Source organism: Heterocephalus glaber, unplaced genomic scaffold (genome assembly GCF_053883595.1).
Source record: "Heterocephalus glaber isolate CG9 unplaced genomic scaffold, H.glaber_assembly_v1.0 deba00000331, whole genome shotgun sequence".
In the NCBI taxonomy this organism is placed as follows: domain Eukaryota; kingdom Metazoa; phylum Chordata; class Mammalia; order Rodentia; family Bathyergidae; genus Heterocephalus; species Heterocephalus glaber.
The window spans coordinates 19,974,027-19,988,599 of record NW_028258142.1 but is presented as its reverse complement, the minus strand read 5'-3'; the positions used below and the strand labels follow the sequence as shown (position 1 = coordinate 19,988,599).

At 38.5% G+C, this 14,573-nt stretch overlaps 1 protein-coding gene across 9 annotated transcripts in view; it reads right to left on the bottom strand.

Annotated features, from left to right (window-relative positions):
• Window positions 1-1,681: 1,681 nt before the first annotated feature.
• Window positions 1,682-14,573, bottom strand: part of Rnf152 (ring finger protein 152) — a 123,621-nt gene continuing 110,729 nt past the window's right edge. For all 9 annotated transcript variants that reach the window (XM_087191899.1, XM_087191905.1, XM_087191894.1 and 6 more), the window contains one exon: window positions 1,682-9,666. In XM_087191899.1, the coding sequence (XP_087048025.1) occupies window positions 8,903-9,514 (612 nt within the window). In that variant the 5' untranslated portion in view covers window positions 9,515-9,666 and the 3' untranslated portion in view covers window positions 1,682-8,902. The remainder of the gene's footprint in view (window positions 9,667-14,573) is intronic.

Here is a 14,573-nt window from a genome sequence, read left to right as displayed (position 1 = left end):
ACTTGCTTGCACACTCATACAGCTATCCACTCATTTACTCTCTAAAGTAAAATAATAAAAACAAATGATTAGGTACCAAGCACAACAGTAGAGAGAGATAGGAATACAGGGAGTAGGAGGTTTGGAGAGAAAGGCTGAGCCAATTACAGCTGTATCACTTTCTGGGTCAAGCAGAATTGAGCAAAAGTTTTAAAATCATAAAAAGAAAAGCAGAGGCTCAGCCTTAACTCTAGAACTGGTTCCTTTTTCCCCATCTGCCATTTCCTCAGTTTAGCACTACATTTTGTACACAGAAAAGGAATTTCTCTTCCAAGAATTATCACTGGAAAGAAAAACATTAAGAAAAACAATGCATTGGCAGATAGACAAGATTTATTTCAGAAAATGAACCTAAATATTTGGAGTGTGTGTGCAAGGACTGAAGATGAAGGTGCCAGACCTGGTGACACTCTCCATTTCCCTCTCCCATACCTTCAGCTACTCAAGTGCATTCCTCTTCTGCAGAGGGGCCAGAATGGTAAGGGTCCCAGAGCTGACATAGCCTCCCTCTCCTTCCAGCCTTACATGCAGATGCAGAAAAATTCTGCCACCCAACAGTGTCATTTGAAGTGGTTACCAATGTGCATACAAATGCCTAAGCACAAAGCACCTGTAGGGTTCCCTGTAACCTCTTCTCTTTTGCCCTGTTCCCAGCAGGCCTATAGGTAAGTCTCTAGGTAAGACTAAAGATACCACCTCTCTGGCAATGGGAGCCAAGCCCTGGAGAAACCAAGGCATTCACCCAGCCTAAATGCCCTATAATCTTCTAGTTAACTTCTGTAGCGGACAGAAAAGTTCAAGCCTGATCAGGCAGCTCTAAGAAGTATTCCTGCCCATTCCACCTCCCTGTCTGACCCCACACTACTTGAGATCATGGAAAGTTAAAAAAACAACAACAAAAATAAAGTAAAAAATATGTGAAATAAGTTTCATTTTCAAAAACCTAGACTGAATACAAAGCTTGCTTTTCATTTTGTTTTGTTCAGGTACAAAAATTGAGTATTGGATCAAAGTAACATCTCACCTTTAAAACTATAGGGATTATTTAAAGAATTTTCCAGATGGAACCAGAGCATGCTTACAACCAGCACCCAGGCATATCAGGTCATTGATAACACCTTAATTAGTATAAGGCCACCTGTTAAACTGAATTGAAATTCATTAAGGTTATTCAGTGATCGAAAGGTGAGATGCTTTTTATGAAAAAGGGCCTTTCAGAACCCCTCTGTCCTACTGAGAAAACATGCATTGAAGGACACCTTTACAGACTTGGAGTCAAGAGGCAAGGACAGAAGCTGCATGAAGTTGTTCTGCACACAGTACAATGCAATGGCCCTCTTGGGGTCTGGTGGGGCATGCTGTGTCATCTCTACACAGTGGAAAATAAAGGGAGAGCCATCAGAAGCCATGAGAACCCAAGCTGCAAAGCAAGCCTGGGTTTACCCATTACATATTTGTTCTTTGGTTTCTCAGGAGTCACTTGAAAGTCACCTCTACTTAAAACCCTTGGCTTAGGAGCTCCTTATTGCTTTATTACCTGAGTCAATTAAAATTCTTCAAGAAAACAGGTGATGAAAATCTCAGCCAAATCTTTTTTTTTATTTGTGGGGTAGGGGGTGGAAAAAACCAATGCATGAGTCTATTTGAAACCATATTGAATTTTAATCATAGCAAATGTGTTTGAACAGTAGTCATAAAATCAACATTACCACGTATACAAAGGACAAGACACCAGTTTGGCATACAAAAATACCATATATTAAAATTGGGTTCATTGGAAAAACTCAAGACAGGCTAAGACACCATCTATAACAGAGAGAGCAAGCTAGAATGCTTTCAAGACATTCAGATTTATAAACAGCAGCTTGATATCCCCTTTATGAAGTCAATATTTGGCAACATTTGGACAATATTTTCTACACAGCCCAGCAGCTCATTTATCTGTAGGGTGATTTGGCCTTTTAAAAGAAAAGCTCCTAAAATAAATAATCCACATAATTGTAAATGAAACATGTCAAGGACTTGAGCGAACAGCCTCTGAGCAGCATTAATCTGGCCATTTGTCTGGAATATTTGTTATCCAGGGAGCTGGGGAATCCACTGGTGGAGCTGTTAAGAATGGAAAGAACCCTGGACTGAAGCTAGATGGCTTATGTTGAGAGTTTGTGACCACCCCAAGCTGAAACCAGCCTCCACACCTGTGACTGTACAGTGAGACAAACATAAACAAATAGTGGAATGAATAAATGTAATAAATGACAACAACCAGTATATAAACCAAAATATTCAACTAATTTCCCAATAGTAGTAACATACTCAAGATAGAGACACAGAACTAGGCATTGCATTCTAGTTTAGATGCCAGAGTTTGTACTGAATTTATCATCAATTCCAGCTAGAGCAAGCTGTTATTGTCTAGAGTGCTGAAAACCCAACTCAAAAGAGTATAGCTGAACAAGGAAAATGGGGCCTCCTGAAACCCACTCATCAGCTGAGCACATTTTCAGTTCTATGCTTTCAGTTTAAGAATCCTGAACTAAATTTGGTTTTCCATATGAGAAAGGCAAGTTGTGCTTGACTAAGTTATCCTAGCCACCCTGTGCTGCTTTCTTCAGCTGGCTTCAGCCATGACTCACCTCAATGCACACGGCTTGTTTTGCAGCTATAATCCCTTACAGATTGTCCTTGGTTAAGCACATTCTCCCCCTCTGGGCATATCTGCCTTATCAATATAGACTGCTGGCTCTGTCCTTACTTCTCCCAAAGAGGGTCTACTTAGTGGTTGGATTGTCTCCCAGACAATCCAGCCAGAAGCACAGTGTAAGGTAACAGCTACTGTGTGCTTTCACTATTTAGAGATACAACAACTTTTTTCTTCCTCTTGTGCGCCCTTACCGCCATCATATCCAACCACCTAGTTCCGGATTCTCAAAGCATGTCAACATAAAAACTATCCTTTGGGAAAACTTTTGTTAGAATAATCCAATAACTCACACCTCAGGGAAATTACAGAAGACTTTCCCATGAGCCACTAGCCCTAAATCTTTTGATGATGAATTTAGAACAGTGTTCTTGAAGAATAGAGACAGTTAGAAGGGAACATCTCCACAAAAACAAAGAAAATACACCCTGTTGCACATCACAGGAGAACCTTCAATACTTTGCTCTAATTATTGATTGTCCCTTAAACATATCATGATATGAATACTATCAAAAACATTAGATTAGAATAAAATTTAGCTAATAAGATGAGTGTTTTCAAGCACCACTACATCATCAGTGAGATTTACACAGTGGGATACCCCAGGCAGTGAATACAGAAAAATCAAAAGATCATTGGCCAGACTGAGCAAAGAAACCTGTGTAGAAAAAATGGGAGCCATATTATAGAAATTTAAGAATACTTGTACACTCCCCCTACTCCTCGAGCAGAGCCAAAAAGTAAGCTATTTGGAAGACAGAAATTAAATGCCCCACTTGCTTATGCTTCTCAGTAATCAAGGGCTTTCCCACAAACTGTATGCAATAGAACCCACCTCTTCCTATCTTTAAGAAGTCTGAAGAGTTTAATTAAAAAAGACATTCCCAAAGGTAGTTGCTTGGACATAATGTAAGCAACTCATAGCAATTGTGAAGAAATTAACTCTAAATCCAATATTACATAATCTACAAATTGGGAAACATAACTAATATTTTTTACTTTAAACTCAATTATATCAAAATCATATGTTTGTATATGGATAGTAAGTCAATTGTGTCAGAAAAATCAATTGAATCTCAACTTATTTTTGAGAAGTATTTCATGTTGAACAAAATCTAGCAACTGAGCATCATTGCTTTTGAAATAGACTATTACTTTCAAAGCAGTCACTGAATTATTTTGGTGACCTCATTCTTCTTTAGTTTCTGTATGGGTAAGGATTACCTTGTGGATGATGCTTTACTGAGAATGATGGAAATGTCAAGGAACAACTTCTCCATTTAGGTCAAGGATGACAAAACGACTGACCAACATTTTCATGTGGAAGCAAAATGACGCCTGGTAGGCAGCATCACTTTTCTATGGGAAGGTAGAAATTGCAGTATTTTTGCCTACCATTCCTCTCATACAAATAAACTTTGGATTTCTAATTAAGTCTGAAGAAAAACCACCATTTTGAAAAAAATTTTAACTGCAATCTTAAAGATAGGCTAAAAAGAACAGTCATGCCTACTGACAAGTTCTAGAATAAAAATCCCACTTCTGTTGTATAGCAAATGTATTTGGTTTATATTACATTTGGGGAATAATGAAAATCAATTTTGACACAGTCCAGATTTTTAAATCAAGAAATGAGAAATCTCTAAATCAAAATCTAGACTGGAATAAATACCAGACAACAATAAGAATCTGATATGAAAATGTCTCAAACTGGATTTTCTTCTTCCCTTTACTCATTTAAAAACCAGTTCCTGTAGCTTAATAACCTCCCATTCTTTAAATTCCATTGGGCAATGGTTTATTAACTGTAAAAAAATGTTTTAAAGTGCTTTGTGCTTCAAATATTTTAGTGATAACTAAAATTAAAAAGAGAGATACTAAACAATGTCAAATCCCACTCTAAAAATAGTACCTACATTTTAGTCTGACATCTGAAAAATGATGCCCAATATGTCCACACCAAATACAATGACAAGCTAGCAGACTTCAAGGGCAGACAAAAACACTCTGAACACCGCAAAATAAGCTTGCTCTTAGATTTCGCACCTTACTATTGCAGCGATGAAGTTTAGGTAAAATACTGGAAGTGAAGAGGGTTTTCATTGGACTTTTTTTTTTCCAGTAACAAGTACTGTCTGGCCAGAAGACCCTAAACACAATTTCACAGTACAGAGCATGCACAGCTTGCAAGTCAAACACTTTACAGCTATTGTCTAACTACTATTTTTGAACAATAGGTTCACATGCAGCTAATGGTCCCAGAAAAGGAGCTTAATAAAGCAGTTGTTAAGTTTCACCAACTATTCCTTCGTCCAAAGTTATCAATAACCCCAAAGGGCCATCTCTGAATGTTTACTGTAGTACTTGATCCCATACTTTGTAAGCCCAGAAAGAAATTTTTCTTTTGGCAAACTGCATGTTCCTAGCTCAAAAGCTCTCTCCTTAGCCTCACTGTTATATTACAAACACCTTGGCCAGTAGCCACTATGGTAGCCATTAGCCACATGGGACTATTAAATTAATTAAATAAAATTTAGACACCAGCTCATCAGCTATATTGTCCCGACTTTAATTCCCTAAGAGCCAATGTAGCTTATGACTATGATATTGGACAGTACTGGTTATAGAATATTTTCATCATTCAAGAAAGTTCTACTGAATAGCACTGATCTAAAAAAATCTCAAGGGCTGCACCAGCACACAGTTGAACCTCCAAGGGACCCACTCTGTAAGTCATACACAAGAATAAACTTAATTTTATTTTTAAAGAAAATACATCAGAGCTTTCTGATCATGAAGTATGACTGGAACTCAGAACCAATTTGATTTTCATCACAACTTATGGCCCCAGGTCATTATACAGAATTTTTCTAAAGACAATGTTTTTGGTGGCCACACGTGGCTCTACTTAACATATTAAGGATTCTCTGGCTTATGTCAGGATCATTAATAAGGATGAAAATTCATGCTTCATATAGTTTACTATTTACATAACACTCATTGTCTTTAACTTACGGGGGAGAGGATGGGCCAATGCTTTTCAATTTTAAAAATTCACATCACGTGGTTTGATAGTTTTCTTTAGATATCTATACTGATCCCTAAATCAATCTCCATTTATTTCTCAGAGAGATAGCTAACTAAAATAAGGAAATAAGATCTACAAAACAACCCTTTAAGCAATAGTTGACATAATAAAGGGTAGTCATCAACCCTGAAAAGAATTCTATCCAGACAGAAATGCCAATGGATCTAGGAAGGGACAAGAGGGCACATTAATGCACAGTTCTCGGCCCCACCCCCTTTACAACAGAATTACAATCTTCCATGCTCCTCTCTGGCCTCCATGGACTCATCTACAAAAATGAAACCAACAGAAGCTGCCCACAGCTCTAACATCTTGTGCTTTTTTTTTTTCAATTGTGACTTCACTCATATGAAACTATGCATTCTGGCCATTTGTGTGACTGGCCTTTTGTCACATGGGAGAGATAGGTTGTTAGTGTTGTGGAAACATGCCAGAAGAGGCCAAAGCAATGGGATGCCAAATAACATCAAAACATCATTAAGCATGTAAAAAATTCTTTCCAGCAGGCTGAAACAGCTCCCTCCCTCTCTCCCTCCTCTACTCAACCCCCACACAAGAATGTACATCCTGACAACAAACTACAAGCAGAATTCACATAAACAATTTAAATAATGTGTCATACAGCATTAAAACTTGCACAGAAAATTCTGATTTGGGCTGTTATTATTAAATTGTAAGGTCAGGAATCTACCAGAGAGCCATTAATTTTGTACTGCTTAACGGCAGCTCTAACACAGGACAGTTTTTAAGTAAAAGTTCAGTGGACATTTTTACTTTACAGCTTTGCACTAAGAAACACAGGACACTGTATCATCACACATATTAGTGTCTATATGTAACCTACTAAACAAGTAGAATTCTATCACATACTATACTACAGGGTCGGTCATTTCATACTGTACATAAATGTATGCAGATATCATTCACAAAATTAATTTGACTACGGCATGGCTTAAAATTGCAAAGGTAAAGTCTGTCTGAAATGCACCATCCTTAATACAACATTTCTCTGAATTTTTTTTCCTCCGAGAGACATAGAAATTAGGTCAGATGTGCATTGCAGCAGCCTGGGAGTTGAGAAACTGACACTAACCCAACAGTATATTATGTTACGTAATAGAGGATAGTATTCAGCTAATATACCTAAATTATTAATACCAAATAAATCTTAGGTTATTTGTTGTATAATGTCCAATAGCTTACACAATAAAATTGCATTTTAACCTAATTTCTAGTTTGAGCTTTCAAATACATTTTCTAAAGGTCTTATGACAAACTTGAAAGATTTGAAAAAACAGAGTTCATAATTTAAATTGAATTATCATGCCAATTAAGTCTTAGCTCTGTATTCTAGGGTTTTTTGTTGTTGTTGTTTTATTTCACACTAATTCCGCTGTTTAAAGATAATAGCTTATAATTAGGTTGTCTCAATTTTATGGGGCTATTTTCTAACCTTGCTTTTTTATAACTAGTCGCTACTTATCTTTCCCTTATTGCCCCCAACCACCACCACCTTTGTCACCATTTTCAGGGATTCAATGAAACTTAACATATATTTATTTGAGTAGAGTCCTTGACACATAGCACTTGCTTCCTGAATTCCACAAAAGGAATTAAAATAAACTATATAGCACATATCTACTTCTGAATGCATACGTGCTCAGGGATAGGAATTTACCATTTACTGCTAGAAGGACTTTCATCATGAGCATCCATATACCATCACACATTTAAGAATAGTTTGTGCTCACTTCGGCAGCACATGTACTAAAATAAGAATAGCCGAGCATTCATGAGGAACTGGTCCACTTACATTGGAATGTGAGTTGTTAATGTATCTTGTCACTTTTCTCAATAAAAACATATTTTGAAATACAAAAGATCTTGCTTTGTACCAACAAGAGGAAACAGGAATTCAAAAAGCGTTTAACTCTCTTATAACAACGTTTTTGAAAAATAACCACAGACTGTTGATTAAAATGCCCTTGCAGGTTTGCCACTGGTTAACACCACTCAATGGCTTTGACAATACCTCAACTGAAGAAAAGCCAAGCTCTTCTCTCACTCTCCATTGTGCCTTACAAAATACAGGACTTAACATAAAGCAGAGGAGTGAATGCTAGAGGTGACATGGAAAAAAGCACCTCACTGGAAGGACAGGTGCCCACAAGGTGACCACTGTGACACATTCACACCCACAAAGTCTTATCCCAGGATTCTCCTAAACAGACTCAACAACCTGAGGTAAATCAAAGTACACACACTCACACACATATACACAAATACACAATATTTACATTTTAAATTCTTATTTTGTGAGATGGCTTGAGAAAAATTGGCATACAGGTTTCCTGTGGGATCAGGCATTTCTCATTATTTCTCGGTTTATTGCTCCCCTGTTGGGCTTTCCATTTAATAAACATGTAGCAAGCTCTAATCACAAGTGAAGAAAAAGGAAGGTACATGACAAAACACAACACACTGGAGACACTTGTTCAAATATTTTCTCTGAAAAAACAACAGTCTGTTTCACTTATTTTGATTTGGGTGCCATTCAAAATGTATATAAAGCCTTAACTAAATGAAGACTCGGTTTCATTAAAAAAAACAAAAAGCAAAGAAGCCAGTACTGTATGTCTTCACTGAATTTTCACATGGATTCAAGGTTTAATTCTACTTGTATGCACAGCATCTTTGTTTTAATCTACCGCTTTAAGAGATCACATTGTACGCATGTGTACAGTTGAAGGTCTAAGTAGAATATGTCTATCTTGTAACATGATCCTGAAAAAATCATAAATTACAGCCCATTTTATACATGAGTATGAGGATGCATGCAATCATCTTCAAAGCTGTTGCCATCAATTCTCAGAACAATTCTCCTGGAATCTTGTTGAGACTGCAACTTCCGCCCTTGGCATCAGTCTTTTGGTGAATCAAGTGGCAACCCAGAGGACAGCACTTGGCACCAAATGGTCAGTGCCAACCCCCCCCATTTTCTCACCGGGATCCAGTCACCAACACCTGCTCAACCTCTAAGTTGGCACCCAAAAGAAATTCCCTTGCACCCCACATCAGCCACAGGATATCACAGTGAAACGCTTAGAAATGCAAGACATGTTGTGGAGCACGATGCCCAGGAGGAAGACCAAGACGCAGGCCACCAGGATGACAGTGCACACACCAGACCAGGTGGAGCTTTTCACCACACCCCGCCTATCTGGCTCCTCCTCCGCCACCTCCTGGGGAGCCCCTCCTTGCAAGGGCTGCTGTTCAGCAGGGATGGTCACCACCGTGACAGACTTCTGCTGGCTTCCAGGCAGCAGGCGGCAGCCCATGTCTCCAGGCAGCAATGTGCGCTCCTTAGAGATAGGCAGAGGCAGCATGTAGCACCCATTGCTGGGAAGTTTGATGAAAACAGGGGTGTGCTCAGAAGTGTGCGGAATGGCAATCACGGCCAGGACCTCAGGGTCATCTGGGAGCTGTGAAACAGAGAAGCCTGGAGGCAGCTTGGTGATGCCTCGACACCAGGGGCACCTCACATCCTTCTGGCTTGTCCTCATCTGCTGGAGGCACACTGAGCAGCAGGTGTGTTTGCAATCCAGCAACTTGGGCCTTCGCCGAGGACTGTAATAATTGAAACAGATCTGACATTCCAGCAAAGAGTCCTGGGAGAGGGTCTCCATTGTGGACCTTGATCAGGAAGGGCAGGGCCAAGACCAAAGGAAATGAGCTCGTTCTCAGAGGCCACCACTCTGTGTCTTTCTGATGGTCTTTCTAATGTCAGGAGGGGATCATGGAGTTCACAGGTATTTAGCATTAGCAGGTGTGTTCATATCTGAGGGAGATAAATAATGCAAAAAAGTAATTAATTCATTCAAAGAAGCTGCAATGTCAATAAACTTAAAAGATTTACATCATAGTTCCAAAGTCCAGCCTGCATAATAAGCATGAAAGTTTCCCACCAGTCAGACTTGAAGATTCTTGTAATACCCAGTGAAAGATAAAGGAATATTCTCAGACCATATGTCAAAATAAACACTTATTTCTAAAGAAATGAGTACTACCAACAGCTGTAGATGGTGCCCCCTTATTTCATAAAGAGGGACTCTTGTTCTATTCTGTACATTTCAGTGGACCCTGGACATCCTAAAAAACACTGGAGAAACATTCTCACTTCCATTAAGTTTGTAGCACTGCCCAGAAGTAAATTTCTTTCCATGGATCATCTGACCTTTTCCTGCTGTTACTTACTCTCCTATATTATTTCCCAAATTCAGGCAACTTCAAAAACCTTGGTGTTTCCCGACACACAAAAATCAATAGCTTTTCTGGACACAAAAAACACACTCACTGAGAGAGAAATGGGGCAATCAATTCTTTTCACAATAGCATCCAAAACACTGAAATACCTAGGAATCGACCTAACAAAAGAAATCAAAGACCTCTATTCTGAAAACTATAGCACTCTGAAAAGAGAAATGGAAGAGGCTATCAGAAAATGAAAAGACATCCCTTGCTCCTGGGTAGGAAGAATCAACATAGTGAAAATGGCCATACTTCCAAAACTGCTATATAAATTCAATGCAATCCCAAATGAAATCCCAGCAGCATACTTCACAGACCTGGAGAAAAAAAATCCAAAAATTCATTTGGAACAAGAAGAGACCCAAAATAGCAAAAGCAATACTAGGCAATGAAGACAAGGTAGGGGATATCACAATCCCCAACTTGAAGCTATACTACAAAGCTACTGTGATAAAAACAGCACGGTACTGGCAAAGAAACAGACCTGAGGACCAGTGGAACAGATTAGAAGATGCAGAAACAACTCCAGACACACTCAGCCACCTCATCTTTGATAAAGGAGCTAAACACCCTCACTGGAGGAAAGATAGCCTCTTTAATAATGGTGCTGGGAAGATTTGGTTTCAACTTGCCAAAGATTAAAACTAGACTTATACGGGCCGGGGATTTAGCTCAGTGGTTCCGGTTCCTACCTTGAAAGTGCAAGGTGCCAAGTTCAATCCCTGGTACCAAAACAAACAAACAAACAAAAAACTAGACCTGTATCTCTCACCATCCACTAAACTAAAATCAAAATAGATTAAAGATCTAAATATTAATGCAGAAATGCTGAACCAGCTGAAACAGAGGTTAGGTAGAACTCTGAAGGCATTGGTGTATGAAAAGATTTTATGAACAAATCTTTAGTTGCCCATGAACTAGCACAATCAACAAGTGGGATCTCTTTTCTTTTTCTTTTCTTTTTTTTTTTTTTTTTGCTTAAATTCTTTTCTTGGTACATTTTAGGTATACAATACATTTACATTTATCATTGGGTGCTTGTACCTGTACATGATGTATTTTGGTTCTTATTTTTTCCCCATTACCTGTGCGCCCTTCAGCCCTCCACCCTTCCCTATTTACACAGACTTCATTTCCATTTTTTTTTTTCTTTTCTCATACTTTTTTCTTTCCATTCTTTCCTTTTCCCATCACCTCCCACCACCCCTACCCCTTTGGACCTTTTATTTCAAAGTATCAATTATTAGTTATTAATCCTTTTAATCCTTATCTACACTCTCAGTTTCTTACATTAGAGAAACTATTCAGTATTTATACATGTGTGTCCTATTAATTTCACTTAAGAGGATGGCCTCAATATGCATCCATTAATCTATAAATGACTCTAGTTTCTCATTCTTTATGGCTGAGTAGTACTCCATTTTATAAAAAAGCCACATCTTTATCCAGTTTCCAGTTGATGGGCACTTGGGCTGTTTCCAAGCTTTAGCTATTACAAACTGTGCCGCTATGAACATGGGTGCACATGTATCACTGTGGTATAATTCTTTTAATCCTTTGGGGAAGATACCCAGCAGGGGAATAGCTGGGTCAAATGGGACCTCTAGTCCTAGTTCTTTGAGGTATCTCCATACTGATTTCCACAGTGGCTGCACCAGTCTACACTCCCACCAACAATGGAGAAGGGTTCCTTTCTCTCCACACCCCCGCCAGCATTTGTTATTAGCTGATGTCTTGATAGCAGCCATTCTTTCTGGGGTGAGGTGGAATCTCAGTTTTGTTTTCATCTGCATGTCTCAAATGACCAGTGATGTTGAACATTTTTTCATGTTTATTTGCTGCTTTTACTTCTTTGAGAAATGTCTGTTCATTTCAGATGCCCATTTTTGAATTGAGTCTTTGAATTTGGGGGGGGTCTAATTTTTTTCAGTTCTTTATATATTCTAGATAGTAGCCCTTTGTCTGAGTTACAGCTGCTAAAAATTTTTTCCCATATTGTAGGTTGTCTCTTAGCTCTGTTGGTGGTTTCTCTTGCAGTGCAGAAGCTTTTTAATAAGATGAGATCCCAGTTGTTGATTCTTTCTGCTAGTTCCTGTGCTATTGAGGTTTTGTTCATAAAGTCTTCCTATGTCAATATCTTCAACAGTTCTACCTAACTTATCTTCCACCAAATTTAGTGTTTCTGTCTTAATATTTAGATCTTTAATCTACTTTGATCTTAGTTTAATGTATGGTGAGAAATATGAGTCTAGTTTTAATCTTTGGCAGGTTGAAACCCAGTTTTTCCAACACCATTTATTAAATAGGCTATCTTTCCTCCAATGAGGGTGGTTGGCTCCTTTGTCAAAGATGAGGTGGCTGAGTATGTCTGAAGTTGTTTCTGCGTCTTCTAATCTATTCCACTGATCCTCAGGTCTGTTTCTTTGCCAGTACCATGCTGTTTTTATCATAGTAGCTTTGTAGTATAGCTTCAAGTTGAGTATTGTGATACCCCCCAGCCATGTCTCTGTTGCCCAGAATTGCTTTTGCTATTCTAGGTCTCTTCTGGTTCCTAATGAATTTTTGGATTGTTTCTTCTAGTTCTGTGAAGTATATTGTTGGAATTTCAATCAGTATTGCACTAAATCTATATAGTAGTTTTGGAAGTATGCCCATTTTCAGGATCTCTTCTTATTGAAAAGCTTCTGCACAGCAAGAGAAACCACCAACAGTGTGAAGCGACAACCCACAACGTGGGGAAAAAATTTTCATCAGCTGTCCCTCAGAGAAAAGTCTACTATCTGGAATCTATAGAGAACTTTAAAAAATCAGAACCCCCCAAATTTAAAGACCCAATCCAAAAATGGGCATCTGGAATGAACAGACATTTCTCAGACAAGGAATTAAAAGCAGCAAATAAACATATGAAAAAATGTTCAACATCACTGGTCATTCAAGAGATGCTAATGAAAACTATGCCGAGATTCCACCTCACCCCAGAAAGAATGGCTGCCATCATAAAATCAACCAATAACAAATGCTGGCGGGGCTATGAGGAAAGAGGAACACTGCTCCACTGCTGACGGGAGTGTAGACTGGTGCAACCACTGTGCAAATCAGTATGGAGATAACTCAAAGAACTAGGATTGGAAGTCCCATTTGACCCAGCTATTCCGCTGCTGGGTATCTTCCCCAAAGAATTAAAGACTCATGCCACAGTGACATATGTGCACCCATGTTCATAGCAGCACAATTCATGATAGCTAAAATTTGGAAACAACCCAATTACCCATCAACTGGAGACTGGATAAAGAAAATGTGGTTTTTCGGGGGCGGGGGGTTTAGCTCAGTGGTTCTGCCACCTGCCTGGCAAGCAGAAGGACCTGAGTTCAATCCTCAGTACAAAAGAAAGAAGGGGGGGGGGAGAAAATGTGTTTTTTAATAAAATGGAGTATTATTCAGCCATAAAGAACGAGAAACTAGAGACATTTATAGCTAAATGGGTGCACATTGAGGCGATACTCTTAAGTGGAATAAATAGGACAGAGGTGGAAATACTGAATAGTTTCTCTAGTGTGAGAAACTGAAAGTGTAAATAAGGACTAAAACGTATAATAGATAATGTGAAATAGGAAGAAAAGGGGCAAAGGGGAAGGGGAAGTGGGAGGGGTAGGGGAAAGGAAAGAAGGGAATGGAATTAATGAGAAAAAGATAAAATGGAAACAAAGCCTTTGTAGATAGGGAAGGGTGGAGGGATTGAAGGGAGGGCAGGGGAATGGGAAAAATAAGAACTAAGGTGGATTATGTAAAGGTGCCAATTACCAATGATGAATGTCATTATACTGTATACCTTAAATGTACCAATAAAATTAATTTTAAAAAATTGTACCAAAAAAAAAACACAACAAAAACAGGTGTTTCCCATTTAACTGGCTTGCTCATTGTACAGGAATTAGGATTGTTCATTTCTCACAGGCAATTAAAGTGACACCACAGGCAGAAACACACAAAGTCTTCTTTTTATCTTTTCCACTAAATCACTAAACCCAGTAATTCTTATCAATTGCTTTTAAAAGAGACAAAAACAGAACAAAACAAAAAACTCAAACCAAGGAAAACAACACAATAATGAACCAAAAGGGAGGGGGCACTATAAAGGTTCCACTGATATTTCCCAGTCAGTTCCTTTAATTTCATTACTATTTGGGCTTGCATCAAAAAACATAGCTAAAAACAAATACTTTTTGTTGCTCTTGCTACTGCTGGGGATCAAACCTATGGCTTCACATGTTCTAGGCAACTGCTCAACCACTGAACTCCACCCCCAACCCCTAAAACCAAATACTATTAATTCCCTGATTATAATGAAATACTATATAATGAAAGCAGAAAAGACTGGCAGGCTTCCCTTACTGTAAAGAAAAGAAAAAAAAAATGAATATATTAGGCTTCCTGGTA